This window comes from Diadema antillarum, unplaced genomic scaffold (genome assembly GCF_040938485.1).
Source record: "Diadema antillarum isolate AM-2024a unplaced genomic scaffold, OU_Dant_1.0 scf00000188, whole genome shotgun sequence".
Taxonomy (NCBI): Eukaryota; Metazoa; Echinodermata; class Echinoidea; order Diadematoida; family Diadematidae; genus Diadema; species Diadema antillarum.
The window spans coordinates 618,254-640,080 of NW_027271077.1; the positions used below are offsets into that span (position 1 = coordinate 618,254).

Here is a 21,827-nt window from a genome sequence, read left to right on the forward strand (position 1 = left end):
AGAAATGCTTTGTGACATCATTTTACAAATAGTATTCTATTTGAAAAATGTCGTCATTTTGCAAATAGTAGGCCTACCTTATGGAGTGTCAAATGTGCCAACACTCTGATAGCTGAAAATACCAATAATCACGTGAAGCTCTTTCATCCAATCACTAGAGGATGATTTGTTCTGTTATTAGTACATCATTCAGTTCATTCTTTTTCCCCAATATACATAAGTAATTCTGTTCAAAAATACATTCCGGCACGAAGGCTACGTTCATCATCAGATGCATTCTTACTCCAAACACCCAGAGTAAAACATGGGTATGGTGATCGTGCTTTTTCCGTTATGGGACCGAAATTGTGGAATCAGTTACCTCTTCAGTTAAGGGAACTGTCATCTACAGAGTCATTCAAATCCAAACTTAAAACTTATCTGTTCCTTTCATACTGAGCACTGTAATTGCTGTATGTCTTTAATATTGGATCAATATTGTATTTTTAATTGGTATATGTTGTATTCTTTATTTGGTATATATTTGTTTTTGTTTACCATTTTCTTATTTGTTGAAATGTTTGAATATGTATATGCGTGTAAATATATGATATCTTTTCATTTTGAAGCGCCATGAGCACTGAAAAGTGGACCTGTGCGCTATACAAGTAGCCACTATTATTATTATTATTATTATTTTATTAAAAATGTAATTTGCAATATACTTCAAGAAGACTAACTTGCAAGTGATGTCTACCTCCCTGGTGCGGTGTATTATGTGTGTTTGTATCGTCCGTTTGTTGTATCTGTTTGCGCAAAAGAACATCCCTATGTGCATTTGCATGTGAAGGGTTCATACTGTAATGCGAATGTGTGCATGGTACTCCTGATACAGACACCTCTACCGCTTTGTAGTCGTGTGTTTTGTGCACGAGCAATTGGTCCTATATCACAGCTCAGTTTACTCTGTGTGTTACAGGCAAGTCTGCTGCAATTGGTGCTTTAGCTGGAGGTATTGCTGGTGGTGGTGGTTTCATCATCTTCATTATTGTGGGTCTGATTGTGTGCTTTACTTTCTGCCGAAGGTACGTTTTTCAGGAACCAAGGCCATCAACTCACTTTAATTATACTGCCGTAAAAAGTTATTTTTACATTTAAACTACAGTGGGCATATAACTGTAGGGAATAGCTCTTTTGCTGAGAAACCAACAAAATACTATTGTAGGTCAAATAGTCACAATCTTTATACCATGGAAAAAGTAAACAAACTCTCAATACTGTATAATTACTTGTTTGTTTTGAAATGATATTCATAAGACACCTATTATCCTTGTAATTTGATTCGTTGTATCATATTGAGTATTTGTTCCATTTTACTGTTACGTAATCATTCATGCAAGTGTGGTTCCATTTACTGTGCTGTCTTAGATCCATGTGATTTGCTTATTTGCTCGCACGCCGAGAACCCGGCACACTACGTATATTTGTACGTGCGTTTGCTGTGTGTATATGCGATCAGGCATAATGAGGGACATATTACAGCTCGCTAGTGTATAGTGCTAAGCACTCTCTAGATCTCAGATCTCACACATTGTCTCGTTAATAAATTCAAAGAATTACTTGCCATGCCAATTAGAGTGTATAACCAACTCATTAAAATACTCAGCTTAATGACATTGTAATTTTGATGCAATGTTCCAGCTAAAAAGTCAATGCCTAGAACTCGTGCTGTATTTCACAGCAATATAAGTTTTCCCGTTGGTTTTCAAACTTTTTTCCACTCAATTTAAGAGATTTGTGTTTTTATTTCGTCCCGAGAAATCTGGAATATGCCAATCCTGGTTTCAAATTCGTCTTTTATCGATCATTTTCAAACAAAGCCTTTTCAATTAAGTCATTTGTCACACATTCTCATGATTTACAATTCAAATCCGTCCGACAAACTCGTTGCGCACATTACAGAAAAAGCAATTTCGTCTTTTAGCTACTGTATTTGACATTGTGGACCACTCAGGCAGATGAAAATGTTTGACAGTATGGAGTATTTTGCCTCGAATCTTTTTTAAAGCTAGCTAAAAACACGAAGAAATGGTTCTACAGTGTCGATTACATCGCAATAAAAATTCCTCTTAACTGATATCTTTCTTGAAATGACACAAATTTGATCCCTTAAAAGGACAACCCAGCATGTGATTACAGGTTAGTTACTAGCATTGATAATATCTTTACAATATACAAGTACACAAATCTTGACATCTTGCGGATGACCAATATTTTCATCATTCAGTCAATATAGGTGTGGGGTCATCTTACAACTCGGGTTTTTAAGGTCCATGTAAATGTGTAATGTGTTAATGAAAGCATGTTACCTCATGAAAACTTACCAGGAGAAAAAGGTCGCATATGAAATCAGACATAATTATGACAAAGAACTCCACAAACATATTTTCATTTCACTTTGGCAGATTACCACATATGGATGTAATTTGTGTAAAATCTATGTTTCCGTGCACAGGAACCAGGGTCAAAATGAGCTTGCTGGCACAGATGGTGAGTAACATCTTGAATCCAACTCGATGAAGGCACAGAATGTTATTTTCATTGTGCCAAAATGACAGTGTGTATCAAGAGATTAATGTAACCTGAAATCTGACGACAGAGGGGATGTTTTTTGTCCCGTAACTGAGATTTCATTTTTAATATCATTAATTCCCTATAACCCACATTATAATCTCATGAAACCGCCGGGCAAACGAAAGTAAATCATAAAGGACTGTTTTTTGGCGTAATCAAACCTACATTCACTCTCATACTCTTGGATTGCTCACACCCAAAGAAACTACGACAGGTGTGTTTATGCTCAATTTGCAAAGGCAGAATCAGCGTTTTGAAACGCTGATTCAAAACGCTGATTCAAAACGCCGTTCATGGGAGCACTGTTTATGCTCACTTTCTTCGAGACGTGGAAAGAGCATTTGCGATTGCTTCGCTGACCTCAGCAGAGGCAGGTCAAATGGGGGCGCGCGCTGCGATCGGTGGCCTGGCCTGGGAGAGCAGCTGGGAACGACATGCGTATGCACAGTACATAGGAAAACTGCACAGGCAAGGGTAGCTGGCTGGCCGGGCGCGCGCTTTTTCACGTGAACCAGAAAGGCGTTTAGATGACGTCACTCTAAACGCGTTTAGAAACGCTTTACGTTTATGCTTCCCCGTCAAACGTGATTAGTCAGAAGCGCCGATCGTAAACGCACCTTTTTGTGCGTTTTGGGTCGGCGTTTTGAATAAGCGTTTCTATCGAAGTGAGCATGAACGCAACAGCGTTTTGCACTAATCACGTTTCAAAACGATAATTCTGGCCCGAAAGGGGGAAGCATAAACACGGCCTAAGTCTTTTCAAGAATTTTGAAGGAGTAAAATAAATGAAAAAGGCAAAAACGCCAAAAACTTGACTACATAGATACTAGGCAATCTCAGATGAGAATAGGACGATTTTGAAATGTTACTTTTGTTACATACATTTTACGTGGAAATGAGATAAATGAAATGAAATTTCACACATTTACCATGTACATCCAATATGGACAAGACCTTTCACAAATTAACCCTGTACACCTAATATGGATAAGTCCTTTTACAAAATTCACCCTGTACACCCAATATGGATAAGACCTATGACAAGAAATAAGCTCTTTTGCCCCTATTTTAAAGCAAGCAGCCCAATCTTGACGGTGATAATTCTGATAAGAACCACTTAAAAATTAAAGACCCCCAGTCTTTAAGATACTATTTGTCTTCAGGACTTTGTGTGGCAAAACACCCTTTATGGTAAAATCCAGTTTTGATAATAACAATTCTCTGCAAAAAAAAAGAAAACTCTGTGATATATCTCTTTTGAATTATTATGAAATAATATGAAATGATTATATACTATGAAATAGTATATATTTTCGTTTGCTATTTTGTCTTCTATTTGTTCATCGTTTCCATTCTGTTTTGTCCCGTACAGCCTTTTCTTCAGTAGTTGTTTTGCTGTCTAGTCTTGTTTCATGTTTGTTCGCGTCTGTTAGTCTTGTCCATCCCGTTTTGTCCCGTACAGCCTTTTCTTCAGCAGTTGTTTAGTTGTCTAGTCTTGTCCTATGTTGTTCACGTCTATAATAGTAAGTGTATTTATCTGTGAATCTAGTTCTCAGTGGGCTTCCAGACTTCTTCCTCTTTTTTTTTCCCTCTCCTTTTGTATTTATGATGCTTCAATTAATCTTTCCATTGATGTTATTATTCCAGAGGGGCCCACATTCTGCAAGCTCTGTCTTTTTAGTGGGTCTCTCCATTTTTCGCACTTTAAGCAAAGTTATACATGTACTTTATTTCGATCACTTCTGGTTTTTTACTACATGTACAATTTATAATTACTATATAAGGTCCTCCTCAATTGTTTTACATTCTTTTCGATACATAATGTTCTGTTTACCTTATTCTCTGTTGTCAAAAGAAGTGTAACTTATATGTTTTGTCGAAATAAACTTTGAATTGAATTGAATTGAATATTTTGTTTGATTATATTGATAAAAAAGAATTGTAAATGATGTCATACAGAGAATAAATAAATCAAATCAAATCAAATTAAATCAAATGAAACAGTTCAATCTGAGAGAAAGTAATTATTTCTCACCACAATGAGTGCGGCATCAGTTATACAAATGGCAACTGATGGGTGAATGCCATATTTAAAGAAAATTATTGTTTGTCATATAGATAATGACTCATGTTACATTACTGAGATCATATAGATAGCTAATATCTTGCTAAAGTTAATGTATAATAATATTTGGTTGTGAATATCTTTAATTATTTCAGGAGGCACTTCGGAAAATATCATTTCAATAAGCCTGACTCGTAGAACTGTATTTTGAGGCACTTTGTGGTAATGAGAGAATATGAAATTGCTGGGTATCGCTGATTATTATTGTTGCAGTTGGAGAAATGTTTGCTCACAAAAAAATTTACCATAAAATGGTTCATTTTCCTGATATAATTAACAAAAGACATTGGAATGCACCCTCCCCGAGACCGAGCATCACTTGCACGTTCCCTCGCCACGTCTTTTGTTAGTCCCATTAACGTCACATGCAATCTATGCTGAGTCGAGGGGAAGGTGCATTCCAATGTCTTTTGTTAAACAGTACTTTAGCAATGATTGCCAGATGAGGTCACAACCAGAATCTTGGTTTGGAGGTTTGTTGTTGTTGTTGTTTTTTGCGTATCCAAGTAATCTGAAGAAAAATAGAAGAAAATATTCACAAATGTATGGATCATTTCTAGATATTCGTTTCACCGCAAAAGTGATGTTTAGGGTATCATGAATCAACACAAATCAACATGCATTTTGTATGTCATAAAACCTTTAAACACAGCGAAAACTAAAATGGATCTTATATACATCACAGCTAAATTGAAGAACAGTGTCTATTATTTTTGCCACTTAATATATGTCAGATGAAGAAATTGCCCTCATTTTTCCTGTGTCTGCAAATAGGGCCTACTGAAGAATGATCCCTCCATGGTCTATCTATTAATTGTTTTCTTCTGCTTAACAAACTATACGTCTCCAAAGTGAGACCCACACAATTTGACTAGAATTCTGGTTCTAGCAATGTACATTTAAGAGACAAACATTGGAGACATATTGAAGACCAGGGATCAATTCAGACTTGTTCCTTGACCTTTTTTCTCAAAATTGGTATTCTTACATGATTGCTTTTCCATTACTTATGTTGATTAGCTGGGAACATACTGACCAGTTATAATCATTTCATTTTATTTCATTTCCAACAAAAGTGTAAAGTACAATATAACATTCCTGTATGAATACGAAATCAATGCAGCTCATTTTAATAATGGAGAAAACACAGTTTAAGAAAATCATTTGATACAGCTTATGATATTCATATTTCACCTTTTGACTTTCAACCAAAACTTTTTGGTGATATTATGTGGTGGGTTTGATGTAAGTTCATAATTGTGATGTGTATCCTGCTATTGTACATTTAGTGCTCCTGTTGCTTTTGCCTTTTATCCAGGAATTGCAGGTTCTGTCACAGAGCAAAGCCAAAATGTGTGTGAAAATGCTGCCGCTGATATGGCAGATGAGCACCCTTATGACGATGTAAAAGATGTTCCAGTCATTAAAAAGACTGCATCCTCCTCTAACCCAGAACGCAAATCAGAATTTCTGAATCCAAGGTGCTACCCCAAATACCTGGTGATTCAGAAGGATAAGAGCAGGAATATAGAGATGACTACCTCCAAGGGGTGTGGCTCCCCCAGTTGTAGCAAGAAATGGAGTGGTAGTCATGGCAACCTAGATGAACCAGAGATGGAGAAGAGTAACGGGGATAACATCTACCAGGATCTTGCAGCTCCTGGTCCCATACCTGTCCATGAGCTCCAGGCGTACATTGAGCACAAGAAGGCAGAGAAAGGCAATGGACTCATCCTAGAATATCAGGTGAGTACACTGTACTGATATTGTGTGCATGTATTTCCACAACAGACAAACTATGTCTTTTTCCATATCCTACACGTTTAGTGCACAAGTCCATATTCAAGAAACAAGCTTACTGTGAATAATTATAATTATAGACAAAACAGATTGTTAGCTCAAACGTTGATAACTTCACAAATACAGCTGAATAATTAATGTTGTCGGGAGGCAGTACATGACATGTATAATGATTCAATAACTTTCATTATGACATTTAATCCAAACTTTCGTGTATTATGTGACCCTGCAATACAAAACATGGAATTTTGGTTAAGAAAAGATTCTAATTGAGCAGACTGCGTAACTCAATGCATATTGAATTTATAAACTATCTAACAGAAAGTGCAAACTTGGGAAAAGAGTTTCGTGAGAAAGGAGGCTTTGAAGTTCTGGTTTATTCGTGCTTAGTCTCATCAAGCTGTGTTCTGAGCACTGAATGATATGACAAAAGACAGGATGTAAAACTCTTTAGCAAACACAATGAAGAGAATTTGAGATTGTGCTGGGATGTCACTTTGTCAGAACATTCTTTCCATGACTAATACTAGCGTTCATAGCAGTGACCTTCTCCTTTCAAATGCTACCAGACTTAAAAGTGAAGAGTATTTGCAGGGTTTATTTGAAATGAAATGTGGCCTCTAAAACATACTTAGTACTTTATCGAACTTTTCTTAAAAAAAAGGTATTCTAGGAAAACTGCAACGACTCAATTTCTAATTTGTCTTATGATCTCAAACTCAAGAATTATGTTTTTCTTTCAGAAAATGTAAAAAAAAAACCTCAGAAGATTCACGTATTTATATAACAACAAAAATGGACACCAGTGGATGTCATTGCACCAGCATTTACCCGTTAGTTAGCCTTCGGGCCCATGTCCCTCTACAGATCTACAATGTTTGACGACAACATTATAATAACTGTATGTTTAATGACTGTTGAACGGTATAACATACAGAAGAGATTTCAAAAGATGGATATTGATGGATACTGAATTGAATGACGTGAATAAAAATGGATTGAATAAAGTCATTCGAATAGAATCATATGTGCAGAATCATAGTCATGTGTGTAAATTACACTTAAATTGTCATGAAACATTTGTCATTTAAGTACTACAATATTGTCATTGTTACACATTGTACGTCTGATGAAGGGGTCGAGGGCTGAAAGCTCATTAACATGATTAAATGGGTGAATGCAAATAAGTAGTGACGATGAGATTGTACGTACATAATATAGTTAAGACACCATCCCTACCCTATTCACGTGTTAGAGTTCCCTGCTTTTATTACATGTTATACTGTATATAATGTATACAGCTGGAGCATAAGTGGCTATAGAGACACAGATTATACATTGCATGTGAAAAAAAAAATGTGTTTTTTTTTCAGATGCTGAAGAGCAGCCAACTTCATTCACGGAATGTAGCATCACAGGAACAGAACAAGGCCAAGAATCGCTTCAAGAACATCATAGCATGTGAGCCTCTCAAATGAGTACATAGAGGGTACCAATGTGTTAAATATGATCTATCATAGAAAGCATGCTTCTTTTCTTATATTTTTTTTTAAAGAAAGGCTTATGCTATTTGTGTCTTTTTTCACATTTGGATACTAATTTGCCCCGATCCTATTTTAGCTAAAGTGTTTAGATTTTGTGGTTGAGCATAGACTCATTTCATGTGCTTCACAAACATGCTTTTTCTAGGTGGATGAAAGTGTCGAGGGCTATATCGGAAGTAATTAGAGTCCAATTTGTTATACACTATGTCTACGTCTAACGTGTCGCTTGCTCCAGTAAAGTTAAACTTAATTGCATCTATATACATTATGTTAACTTGTGCATACACTTGTTATTGTTTTGCAGCTGTGTTTATGTTCAGAGATATTTATTCTTTATCAAGATTGTGCAGAACATTCTGAAAATATTTATTTGGCAGTTTTATGTGAAATCAAGTGACAGAAAACATTCATTTGTAAGTCGTGTTTGTTGTGAGGTGAATATCTAAGATTGTCTTTTTCTTGTTTTGTTATGAATGCCATAAACAATTTTTGTATTTGTTACCATGTTAGAGTTATGTATCTAAAACAAAAGAAACCCAGCACCTGTCAGACGAGATAGATTTTACATGATTCTGTGCAACAGTGGCATGTAACCTTCAATGATGGTATGGTTCAACATTGGAGAGTTTTTACACATTGCCACAAACGCACGCCCTACTTTAAAACCCTGTTTATTGTGTGGTTGTTTGACAGACGATCATTCCCGAGTTGTTCTAAAGACTGTGGATGGTGATCCCCACTCAGATTATTACAATGCTAACTACATCCATGTGAGTATCATAGTCATTCCATGACCACAATTTTCTTCAGAGGTGTAGCATAGGGTTATCAAGCAAATATTATGAGATATTCCCCGTGAAAGAGGAGAATCATAATGTTATTTCAGAAAAGAGCTACAAAAGCTTGTTCTAGACCCATCACAGCCCGTGCTTCAAGTTGTCTTTCTGTAGCTCGCTGCCTTCTTGTTAAATTGGCTTTTGAAATGAGTAACATGACATGAGACAAGTAAAAACAGATGTTTTTCTGATAACATTTTCCCTGGTAAGTTAAAGACATTTTAAATGTTAAAACAAACATTTGCATCCTATTAAGACAAAAAAAAAACAACAACAACAAACATACGGCCTTTTAGGTTATCATGAACAGGCCATTACATAAATTCCCATTCCTTTTTGCAACAGAATTACAGAGGAGAAAAGGTGATTATCGCATCACAAGGTAAGAAACTACAAAATTCACAATCATTATACTGTATGCAACTGTGATTTTAAATGTGTTAATACTCCTTTTTTATTGAGTTGTGAGAACTTGACATTTGTACGACATGTACTGTTACAGAAAAGGTAACTGAAAATTTAGAGTAAAGATTAACGTAAAGTAAAATATGTGTGCTACCAGCCAATATGCACATTTACATTTCTTTGTGATTTATATTGTTCCTACCCATGGAACCGGTGTTCATAAGTATGATATGGATACAACTTTTCTAGACAGTGTACTGTATCACCATTACAAACAACCACGAATATTTTTCCTATACCACAGCTGAGATCTCAACAGTGAACTGCTCCGTAATTTCCCATTTATTTTGTGTCATAATCTACCATGATTTATTGAAAACATCAGTAGCCTATATGCAGAATAGGGCGAACCAGTCATAAGGTGTGTTCAACAAAGATAAAAGTATGTCAATGAAGCAAGCTGTATATAGAATTAATTAATGCGAAAATTTGTTTTTATCTTTTCTTTACACTTGGTTTGTCCTCATAAGCATATTAAATCAAGCACCAGTTTTGAGTATTAAAGTTTCACTTCCATCACTTACATAAGTAATGTCCCCCCCCCCCGAATTAAATGTGGCTATGACAACTGTGTGATTGCTGTTTTTATTGCTTTTTCATTTGTTGTGTAGCACCAAACGAGGCATCACTGACTGATTTCTGGAGGATGATATGGCAGGAAAATGTTGAGACCGTTGTCATGGTGACAACTTTGACTCAGAAAGGAAAGGTCAGGATCACTTTCATTTGAAAAGATATTCAGGATAATAAAATGAATGTATATGACCAGAAACTGCGCATAAATCAAAATAATAATAAATCGAATCTACTCGTTGAACTCGCCATGCCTTAGCCACAATCTTATTTTGTTGTTGTTGTTTTTTATACTTAGTACGGTATATTGCAGTCTTTTTTTTGACTGTATAGATATGTAGGAAAAAGTTTGAAAAAAAGGTACCTCATATTTCAATTCCCAGGGACAGCTTTATCATAGCAGTTTAAGCCCCTGTCACACTTTGCCGGATAGACACACCGTAAAAGAAACGGGAGAGATTTTGCTCATCCGTTGTTCAAATCGTCAATCTGGTGGACCTAAAGTGTAAATTTTCCGTTTTAGAGGAGCGTATATACACGGTCTAGCGGCCGAACAAAACTCACCTTTGGCGACTGTGTACAGGACAGTAGAACGCGCTCAAAAGCATGAGAAACGAATAAGAACCGCATGCCCACAGGACAGAACCCACGAGGAACAAGTGGATGACACATGAGGCGTACATCGAACGTCAGAGAACCGTGTGTACGCGTTTTATGTGCTGTACATAGCCGTTCCATCCGTTCCATTTCTTGCAGTAACGGACTCTACAGGAGGCTGAACGGATGAAAACGCGCGGAAAACGACAGAGTACAGTATAGATACAGGAGAAAACGTACAACCATCGGACAAGGATCAGATTGCGCTATCTGTTTTTGGCGAGAAAAAAACTTAATGCATTCACAAAGTTTTTTTGGCCGCTCTGACGGAAATCACCGGAAAATAAATGTCCATCCAAAGGATAAAAAGGACATGAAACGCATTTGAACGAAATTCGACATTCGTTTTTAATGCGTTTGCCATATCCGGCAAAGTGTGACAGGAGCATTTATATCAAACAGAACAGCTGTCCCTGGGAACTGAAATATAAAGTACCCTTTTTTCTTTTTTTAAAAACTTCTATTATCTTACACAGGACCAGAGCACGCAATATTGGCCTAAGGAATCACAATCCATCAACACTGGCAACTTCTCCATCTTCTTGTCCAAGGAACACACATACCCTGATCATGCCATCAGGGAGTTGGTCATTAAGACGGTAAAATATTTGCTTTTGAACTCATAATTTGCATGTGAGGAATAGATCTTCGACTAGTTTACTCACATCATTTGAAGAACAAAAAAAAAAAACAGAGAGAGAGCGTAAAAGAGGACAGTAGCTCAGTTAGCAGTTCATTTTGATGCACAGTATAGCTAAAGGCTATTTCACAATCTGGAGACCCTTCACAGTTCCATCTTCTCCTCCCTCCCCCACCCCGGAAACACAATGTAATTTATATGTGGAAATACTACTAAGTTTCCTATATTTTGATTGTAATGAACTCTTGGCATGAACAAATATAATAACATCACAGAGCTATTGCGGCTTCAACCACCTTAAAATTGCATATCGCCTATAGGTCTACTACGCTGAAGGCTTGTTTCACTTTCAGATTTCAACCCCCCCCCCCCCCCCCATCACCACCAACAATACCACTACATGCAAAGATGACTTGCCAACTGTAAGGTACACTTTCACCAATGTATTTAATTTGCAGGGAAGAGGTAAAGAGAAAAAAACAGTCACCCAGTTTCACTACGTGTCCTGGTCTAAGAAGGAAGTCCCCGAAGACTACACCACTCTACTTGACTTTGTTGAAGTTGTGCTTCGTCACCACACAACAATGCCTCTATCTAAAAGGAGCAGGCCGATGCTTGTACATTGCAGGTAAGTATGCATCCACATGTGCTCTGTCTTCTTCACTTTTACTCATCGGCAACCATCCCAGGCCCTCTTTTAGATGGTGTCTCTTTTAAGGTATAAGATAATGTTGAATAGGAGATGCGTTTAGCGTGCACGAAGAATGATTGGGCATGAATGCATTACTTCACTAAACAAAGTAATGTCGCTTTTTATTTTTGCATACACAAAGAAAAAGAATACAGTGAACAAACATATAATTTTCTCTTTTTCAGCATTTCTTTTGCAATGAATCACAAGGAGTTTTTTGTAGTTTATCCAAGAATTGTGTTTGCACATCTTAATTCATCAAATACTGCTGTAGACTGATAGAAGTTTGTAAGAACTTAAGAAAACTTGCAATAATTTCTCAAATACCTGATATGCTTGGCCAATGTTTGCTGAAAGCTTTAGAACTCGACTGTGTTGCCTACAATTAACAAGTGGCTCATGTTCTTTTGTACTGACATAACTACTATGGTTTTTTGTGTATTTTCCTGTAAAAGGAAAATTCAGTCTTCCTTTGCTTGGTTTGGAAAACTGCTAGTTTGCTGTTTATGGCCTACAGATTTGTCATTTGTTGAATATACCAGTCGCTAAATACGACATCATTACCTTTTTTTATGTTACTCATCTGTGTCTTTCCTGCAGCGCTGGAGTAGGAAGAACAGGTACCTTCCTCACCCTCTATAACATGCTCTTTATGATGCGAGAGACTGGAAAGGTGGACATCTTTGGCTTTGTCAACCAGATGAGGGAAAACCGTGTCAAGATGGTTGACACACAGGCAAGGACATACGATTCATTTTGACTTCTCCTGTGTAACCCTGACCTTGAAAAATACTTGCGCCGCTTTCAAGCCTTCCTTGATATTCTCTTCAGGCAGTATAATTGTTCTTAGATGACTAATATGATTATTGAGATACATATTCAAATGAAGCATTCAATATGAACCTGAATATGGCATGTTCTTCATACTTCGAGAGCTTTCAAAATTAAACTCACGTGCAATTGTGTGATCATAGAGTATGTACAATAGAAATAATATTTGTACTCTATTATCAATACATTATTAAAGTTACTCAAGAGAAAGTTTGAACTGCATTAATTGATTCTTTGTTCACAAACATGATTATTATGCAGGTGTATAGTGTTGCACTTCTAGAGAAAACTGAATATAATAGTGTGTGAATTTTCCTATGCATGAATTGCTACAGCGCCTGCAGTATATATTAGTTTTAAGAGATATAACACAAGTACCAAAAGAAAAAAACAACATATAATTATGTTTTGTGATCTTCAGTCACTTGAATTCATCAAATAAGAATGTTAAATGTTTTCAACATATGCTGTTGATTTTCAAGAAAAGATACCTATTTCAAACATTGCTTTGTTCGATGTGAAATTTTTCTCAAACATACTCTGACGAAATAAAGAGTCAAACAATGTTGTAAGAAATATACACACATATATCATTTTAACTCATCTGCATCATTATCATTGTAGACAATGACAGGTTTCTCAAATCTTGTTTTGAGTATGATTTGGAAAGTCTGCAGGGGAGGGGGGGGGGCAAGAAGGTGAGAAAAATTAAATCTGTTCGACTGGACTTTCTTGTGAAAATGACGAAGAGAACAGTTTCGTGACTCGTCCGAGTCACTTCTTCAGCTCTGTCTGGCTGGCGAGGGTGAATGGGCGATGTTACTGCCTTTATTGTCTGTACGTCGAGGAATTTTGCGGATCACCGACTTGTATGTTGGTGAAAGGTTGTGTCGGAGTCCCCCTCCCCTGTTGAGTGAAGGATTTTCCGCATTCACATATACAGCTTCACGGACTCCTCTTTCAAACCATCTGGTCTCCTCTCGCTACTTCGTTACAATTTCAACCCTCCCTTTTCAGGATCAGTATCTGTTCATCTACAATGCTCTTCTTGAGGTCTACTTGTTGGGCCAGACCAACATTCCTGTGTCACAGTTCAAGAAGAAGGTATTTACTCTGAACAGGGTGGACTCAAAGACAAAGAAAACCAACATTCAACTTGAATATGAGGTAAGAAAAAATAGTAACACCAATGCCAGTGCACACACGTAGACTTTTGTTCATGACTTGCTGTATAAGTATTCTGTTTTACCTTGGGGGAAAAAAAGAGACCAGGAAATAAAAGAAATATTCCTAAAAGATATCTACCTCAATACAATTCTGTTGTTGAGGAATGTTGCATAAACATGGACAGTGATTGGCTGACGTGACAAAAGGCATTTATTGTCACAGTGATAATCTAACATTGCACTCACAAATGCCATGTTAGATAAAAAAACACCCGTTGCATTTCTTCAAAGGACAATTTAGAGAGAGCTCTTTTAACATGACAGAATGATTTATCTCTTGCAGTTGCTTGACTCTCTGGCACCAGTTCCTCCTAGCAATGCCTTCAGAGGAGGAGAGATGCCTCGGAACAAGAACAAGAACAGATTCCCAGACACCTTGCCGTGTGAGTCAATGCAGCTAAGTGTTGGAAAGTAATTTGAATTATTTCGGCACTTATATTTTTGTCTTGTTCTTGGTCAGTATTGGTAACAGAAGAGAAATTCCCCTTCAAAGAAAAGACATAGTATACGGTATATTTCTTTTTCTCAGGCATATCTCGTCCTTCTTCTCTTGTAACCGTACATATTGAATGGTGTACTTTGATCATTTACAGATATGAAATGTGAAATGACAATCGATGGGGTAAGAATTAGTTTTATCACGTTAAAGAAAGCAAGCTACTGTATTCTATAATGTACGTTCTCAAAATTACAAATTGTGAACAGATCACTGTAGTCCGTGGCACAACTGCCACTGGTACGCGTCTCTTTTTTTTTTCCCGAAGTATAGTTTGACATATCATAATATGTTAAATAATCAACAGTTCTTCTGCAAAGGAATTCACCGACGCTATTCAGCATAGACATCCTTCTCACTCCTGTATCGGTGACATATATGTCTGAAGCATTTTTGTCGCTGAAAACATAGGATTGATACATAGAGAAAAAGGGGGAGTACCCTGCATTCTGCTCATATTATAATACACATCATCATGTGCCGTCTGTCTTCTTTGCGCTTCAAGTGGAGACCAAGAGACCTTGTCTTTTCTCAGAGGGACTTGAAGATTCTACTAATTACATCAATGCATCGCTAATGAATGTGAGTATTGAGTGATGTCCTCGTGCACCTTTGCTAGGAGTTTATTCGAGGCTTATAGATTCCCATTACAGAACTAGGAAAACAAGATGGAGGTTATGAAGATAATGTAATTTCTGTTTGTAAACTGACCTGTATGTTAAGAGTTGCTGACGTTTTTGCCCACTCTGCATGTAAGAAGATTTGTTTGTGTCTCCTGAAAGGTTGGATTACGTAGTTAATTTTCATTTGCACAGTGATCTCTTCAATAGCTGGATTGGGGGACTTACAATTCCATTGCAACTACTATGATGGAATTATCAGCCCAACCAAACATTCGATACACTCATCAGCAATCCATTTATCATTGTGTCACATATATTAGTGTCAAAGCTAACTGCTGACTTTTGTTAAAGGTTCTGGAGGAATTTTGAGGAATCGTATAGTTTTGGTTGAGACCTAACTTCAGGTTTGTAATATTTTGTGATAAGATAATGAGTTTTTAAAAAGTTTACATTAACTAGACAATTCATACATAATTGGCCTTTTCCAAAACCTCAAATTCAGATTAAAAAATGTAACCCCATTACAACTTCCTTTTTCAGATAAAAACAAAATCACTGCAGTTGATGTTGTGTGCATATGATTAATCAGGTTTACTGAAGGATTTCCCTATCTTGAATGCAATAGGAGAGCATGTAGAGACAAAAAGCAGACTGCTTTAACTACTACTACTTCCTACTACCACTACTACTACTACTACTACTACTACTACATTGTACCTGCTGTCACTTCTGTAACCATTACTTCTCTGTCAGCAGTACCTGGTGCATGAAGTTAAGCTGTAATCATTATTTTTGTCTTCTAAGTGTGCTTTTAGCACTGCAACCATTACTTTGCTTCAATATTTGCTGCTGGGTATTTTTTTTCAGACCTTCACAGAAGAGGGTGTCTTTGCAGTTACCCAGGCTCCCTTGCCCAATACAGTAGTGGACATATGGCGGCTTGTCTTTGACTGGAAGTGTCCTGTGATTGTCATGCTTAATGAGCTTGACCCATCCGATGGGGTAAGTGGACACGCCAAAGAACCAGCACACAACATCCAATGCAATGCATCTTGTGAAATACTTGTAAACATTTATTGACAGGATAGGGGCATGTATCTTTTCTATAAACTTTCAACTCTTTGATCTGAGTGATTTCCTGGTATACCCTAAAACTTAAAGCTCACCTGAGCCAAAGGCAGAAGTGAGCAATTGTAGTTATTCATCGTCCGGCGTGCGGCGTTTGTCAATTCAATTCCATTCCATGCAATTCATGGTGTATTCAATTATTGTTGCAGCTAGTTACCTGAATTGTTATAATTGTAAACTATGATATAATATAAATTGTAATGCTTTACATTAAGATTCCAGTCAATGTCCTTATTCTTTCCTAAACACTTTATTACAAACTTTGCCTTCATCCTGCTTGGGCCCTGAGGAATGTTGCCTTTCACTGGTTCAATTCAATTCAATAGTTTATTTATTTCCATGATAAAAAAGAGAACATGAATCAAAGCGGTACAAGTTGTCGATTTGTCTTTCATTCGTCTGATAAGGGCAGGGTTTTTTTTTTTTCAAATACAGTACAAAGTAATTGCACGAATGATGTCATAAAAAAAAACAATGCACTTTGTCGTGGCAACGGATGAAAGTAAGTAATCATAACAATGGAAAACAATATTCCACTAAAAAGCCAAGCTTGTAAGACGTGGAACACTTGAAACATAACAGCGACAACACCAATTTGTTATACCAATAGAATATATTCATATTCAATTCGTTTAAACACTATTGTACATCTACTCATTGATATATGATGCTGATACAATAAACAATACTTACTATAATTGTAGAATGCGAACATACAAACTATATAACATATCACAGTTATGGCGCAGACACTATTTGGCCGTGTATGCCAGGAAAATTGACCAAAAAAGAAAATATACACGCGTCCACTCAAAACAATAACGACTGCACCAATAATAACAACACAAAACACAGAATTAACAGAAATGAAAAAAAAAAATCTTCTGAGCAAGAGATGGTCGGCTGTGGGATGGGATCCTTGCCTCCCTTCTCTGCCTTCTTGTATTTCATAGGTGTAAAACTGAAGTTAATGTTAAAGGACAAGTTCACCTTCATAGACAACTGGTGCATTGAGTGAATGCAGAAATATTATTAGAACATATCGCTGAAAGTTTGAGGAAAATCGGACAATCCGTTTAAAAGTTATGAATTTTTAAGGTTTCTGCTCTCTCACTGCTCGATGAAAAGATTACTACACTTGTGATGTCACATATTGAGAATGCTATAAAGAAAATAAAAAGAAAATTTGACATATTTTCACTTTAATTCTCACATTGTGAAAGAAAAATTGACTCGCCTCTTTCAGAAGACAGGATTCCACGATTATGACATCACACACCCTAGTAGTCTTCTCATCCAGCAGTGACTGCGTAGATACTTTAAAAAAAATCATTACTTTTGAACGAATTGTACGAGTTTCCCCCAAACATCCACTGATGTGTTCTACTGATATTGCTGTATTCACTTGAACCTTATGAATATGAAGGAGGACTTGTCATTTTTGAATAGGTGAACAGCCTACACTTTGCAACCTGTGGATTCTTTCGTATCTTGACAGCAAATGTCCGTGATGGCTTTGCACACACTCGTTTATAGATATAGATATGTTTTCCGGAAACATTCTCGATGATTACTTCTCGGAGCTGCCTGCATCATTGTGCCTTTCAGGAGCATTTGGGCAGAAGAGGAAGAGTAACAGAAAGGCGAGATGTCCTGACAATGTCCTCACGACCATGCAGATTGCTGAAGGAGTCATGACGTTCATTTCTACGTCAGACTTTTGGTCTCGGTGAAAATTCTAATGTGATCATTCAACTCTGTTCTGAAGGAGCAGAAAAACTCGGAAGTGTTTAGGAGTCATAAAGACAGTGAACTGAATTTTTCAAGAACATGTGCAGAGGTTGCTAAATGAATACGGATTTATTATTATTATTTTTTTTTTGTACTGCGGTTCAATCATGCCCTTGTGAACGCCAGGTTTTAGAGAATCTTCAATTGTTATGTTTATTATTAAAGATTCATACTCTTCCCTGAAGCAATGTGTTAACATAAACAATGTTTAATTCTTATCCCTCTGTTTTCTCCTCCACTATTTCAGACATGTCCTCAGTATTGGCCTAATGAGGGCACCCTTCAGCTGGGATCTCTAAACGTTGCACGAGTAGGATCTTCAAGTGGGCTGCACTTTGTGCGTGACACCTTTACTGTCTCAAGCAAGGGAGAGGTTTGTGTAAAATTTGACAGCAAATCTTGATTTCAGTGTTACTCTATTGCATAGGGAAAAATTGTGTGTGTGTGGGGGGGGGGGGGGTATTTCCACCGATAGTTAATGCACTGTTGAAGAACTTAGAATGACATTAACTTTTTGTGTATACGTAGATTTTTTTTTTCAGTGTCACGAACAGACAAGAGCGACAAATCCAATGATGCACTAGCTTACCGTGCGTGTGAGTGAATAGAGAAACATATTGATTATTCGAGAGACTAAATAAAAATAATGAACTTGTGCTTTATGATCTACTGACATGAAGGTTATTAATTCATAATTTCATAAATCATTAAGAGGTAATTGACAGATGTGAATGATGCAAGCATCATACCATCACATAATCTCCGGAGTACTCACTGCAGGCATGAGCTGTAAAATGATTTTTTTTTTTTTTTTTTTTTGCAAAAGGCACGTCTTGTCATTTTATAACATTACTACAATACACAATGAGAGGAAAATAAATAGTCTAGATAGTTGAGATTTCTATAAGATGGGGATGGTGTTGAAAACTTACCTTTGCCATTTCTTTTTGTCACAACCAGAGTGTGACTGTGACCCAATTCAGACTGTTTGGATGGAGTGCTGCAAACAAGAAGCTACGATCACCAATGTCACTCATCCACCTTGTGAAGGCAGTACAGGAAGCGGTTAAGATCTCACACACCTCAGGTCCAGTCATCGTCCACTGCATGTGAGTATTACCACTATATGCTGATATGTTGATCAACCACAAAATTGTTTTTTTTTTAATAGCAATTACCAATAATTCTGCTAAATATCTATGTAACAAGTGTACAATCAAAGAAAAACAAATCTTCAATGAAGCGACCTTCTATTAAATACGACCCTTCTCAGAGCATAAATACAAAATGAATTTCTCATTTTCCTGTCATATCATTGCAAACCAGGGCCCCGTTGATATGAATTTTTAAAGTGCGTTTCGAAAAGGACTTGCGTTTGATTTCGTACACAAATCTCTTTTATCAACGGAACGCAGGGACCAAACGTTAATTTGCTGGAGATACTTGCGTTTGATGTGAAGTTGAGTTTTCAATCGTAAGTCGAGTTTCTAGCAACGGGGCCCAGATACCGTACATGGATAGGATGGATCAGTCGGAATGACCCACTGTCATACAGTGCTGTAAGTGTTAATAAAAAAGTCAAATTTGAAACTTCTATTAATGGTGCAAACAATACAGGACACCAGGCAATTGGTTTCCATGTATTTTAAGATGCTGGCGTCATAACAAACGAAACGCTGGTAGATTTTGCATGGAAAAAAAAGATGAGATTTTTCTTATACTGTATTGTGTGATATAAGTAGATATTTCATGAAACTTCAGACTTTTCATGCAATCCCCCTCCACTTTTCACAGGTCTTTTAAGCAATGTATATGGTGATATGAGCAAATGTAACTAATGCAAGATAATGCCCATCACAACTATGTATTTAAAAAAGTACTAGTAATTATACGACCGATATGATTTACATCCTCGCTCACGTTTTGAATAAATCGAAAAATGTTCATGGTTTCATATTGTTATGAACTTTCAATCTCTATAGAAATGGCATTGGTTGGAGTGGAGTGTTCTGTGCCCTGTGGTCTGTGATTGACAAGTGCCAGAGAAAGAACACAGTAGACATCTTCCACGCAGTGAAGAATCTGCGTGCCAACAGACCCAACATGGTGGAATCACTTGTAAGTGTCTTATCAAGGATGCATGTATTATGCAAATATGACATCCTCTATACAAGGTGCCATGTGTGACGTAGACGGTCTTATTACACTAAAAACTGTGGTTTGAAACGTCTCCCTATCGCATAGTTTGTATGCTAGTAATTCCAGTACGATATATGTATGGTTTCACATAAACCTTACAATTTTGTTCTTATTCTGGCAGCCAGCACGCCAAAACACTGGCTGTGATCCACATAGGCCTACTGTGTGACGAAGAGCTGGTAATTAGCACACTGCAAAACCATAATAATGATAATTTAACACTTATGAGAGCCATTCTGCCCTTTTAACCATTTACAGACATAAAGATATACAAAACAAAAGCAAAAGAAAACTGTAGAGAAAAGGATCTCTAAATTCAATGGTATATATGAATAATATGTTGTCTTCAATGTACAAAAAATCCTCTAACTCTTCATACAAAGATGCCTTTATTCAATAAAGTCCATTGACTTTGTCTGTTTAAGCATCTGTTTCCTAGAAGTATAATTCATGTATGTGACCTTATCAAGAAGTCCTTCTTACATAATTAACTCAAAAAGTACACACAACTCATGTGATAGATCATGGCATTGCTAGTCCAATTCTTTCTGTTTTGGAGAACTTGTCGACCAAGCAATAATTGAACAGATTGCAGGAGTTGTAGACCTGAGATTGTATGTTGTGCAGCTCAAAATAATCTTTTATCAATTCCAATCCACTTCAAATACTTTAAAGAATCTCCCTGATCCCTCGACAATCAATTTGAAATAGCCATCCTGATGTTACATGTAGGTACAATTATACGCAGTTTGTGCCTAACATTTATGCATGGAATTATTTAGTTGTTAATTTTTTTTCTCTTCTCAATATTGTGTTATATGCAGGACCAGTACAAACTGTGCTACGATGCCATGAGCAGATATCTAGAGAGTCAACAGGAGAGTGCGTACATGAACATGGATACAATTACTGGTCATGCTGAATGCTAGATTGAGGAACCTAGTCAAACATAGCAAGTTCCAAGTTACAGTAGAAACTGTGTAATAATGCATTCTGCACTTGGCATTCTACCTTATCTTATGCAGAAGTATGCAGAAGTACTATTTCAAGTCCGAATTTATAGTATGAAATTAGCGTGAAAATTAAATCATTAATAATGATGTAGGAATAATCAAATGTAGATTCGTAGATGCAGATGTGTTTTTGTGTATAAGGATTATGTGTCCTTTTATGTGTTATGTGTATGCATTGCATGTGTGTGTTTGATAGAAAATGTTAGAGTGCCATTAGGGGATCATATTCAGCTTACAGCTTTGAGCATTCCGTGTAGTTACAAACCATTCTTTCACCCCAGTACTGATAAGTGCTAGACTGATGTCCCTCAACTCGTAGTTTGCAATCATTACTTGCTAATTAGCGCTGCACAGTCAGTCACAGGATTCTGTTGTACTAGAAATGACATTGCAAAATGATGTCTTATATCTAAGTAAGATCACAGATTATGGGTAGATACATGCACATATATCCCTCTCTAATTTGTTTCCAGATTTTTTCTTATTTTTTTTTTTTGCAAGGGCTGAAAGCGGACAGAGAGCTAGGACATTCAGTGTCCACAGAATGAAGCAATAATTGCAGTTGGAATATCATGT

At 36.8% G+C, this 21,827-nt stretch overlaps 1 protein-coding gene across 1 annotated transcript in view; it reads left to right on the plus strand.

The window, feature by feature from the left end:
• LOC139723381 (receptor-type tyrosine-protein phosphatase kappa-like) overlaps positions 1-21,231 on the plus strand; it is a 55,975-nt gene extending 34,744 nt beyond the window's left edge. Inside the window, exons 14-31 of the mRNA XM_071634629.1 lie at positions 959-1,064; positions 2,495-2,529; positions 6,057-6,484; positions 7,912-7,999; positions 8,776-8,852; positions 9,264-9,300; positions 9,995-10,092; positions 11,090-11,212; positions 11,712-11,881; positions 12,545-12,680; positions 13,793-13,942; positions 14,285-14,384; positions 15,003-15,079; positions 15,988-16,122; positions 18,287-18,412; positions 19,000-19,148; positions 20,022-20,157; positions 21,063-21,231. Of these exons, the coding sequence (XP_071490730.1) occupies positions 959-1,064; positions 2,495-2,529; positions 6,057-6,484; positions 7,912-7,999; positions 8,776-8,852; positions 9,264-9,300; positions 9,995-10,092; positions 11,090-11,212; positions 11,712-11,881; positions 12,545-12,680; positions 13,793-13,942; positions 14,285-14,384; positions 15,003-15,079; positions 15,988-16,122; positions 18,287-18,412; positions 19,000-19,148; positions 20,022-20,157; positions 21,063-21,167 (2,276 nt within the window). The 3' untranslated portion in view covers positions 21,168-21,231. The remainder of the gene's footprint in view (positions 1-958; positions 1,065-2,494; positions 2,530-6,056; positions 6,485-7,911; positions 8,000-8,775; positions 8,853-9,263; positions 9,301-9,994; positions 10,093-11,089; positions 11,213-11,711; positions 11,882-12,544; positions 12,681-13,792; positions 13,943-14,284; positions 14,385-15,002; positions 15,080-15,987; positions 16,123-18,286; positions 18,413-18,999; positions 19,149-20,021; positions 20,158-21,062) is intronic.
• The last annotated feature ends 596 nt before the right edge of the window (positions 21,232-21,827 follow it).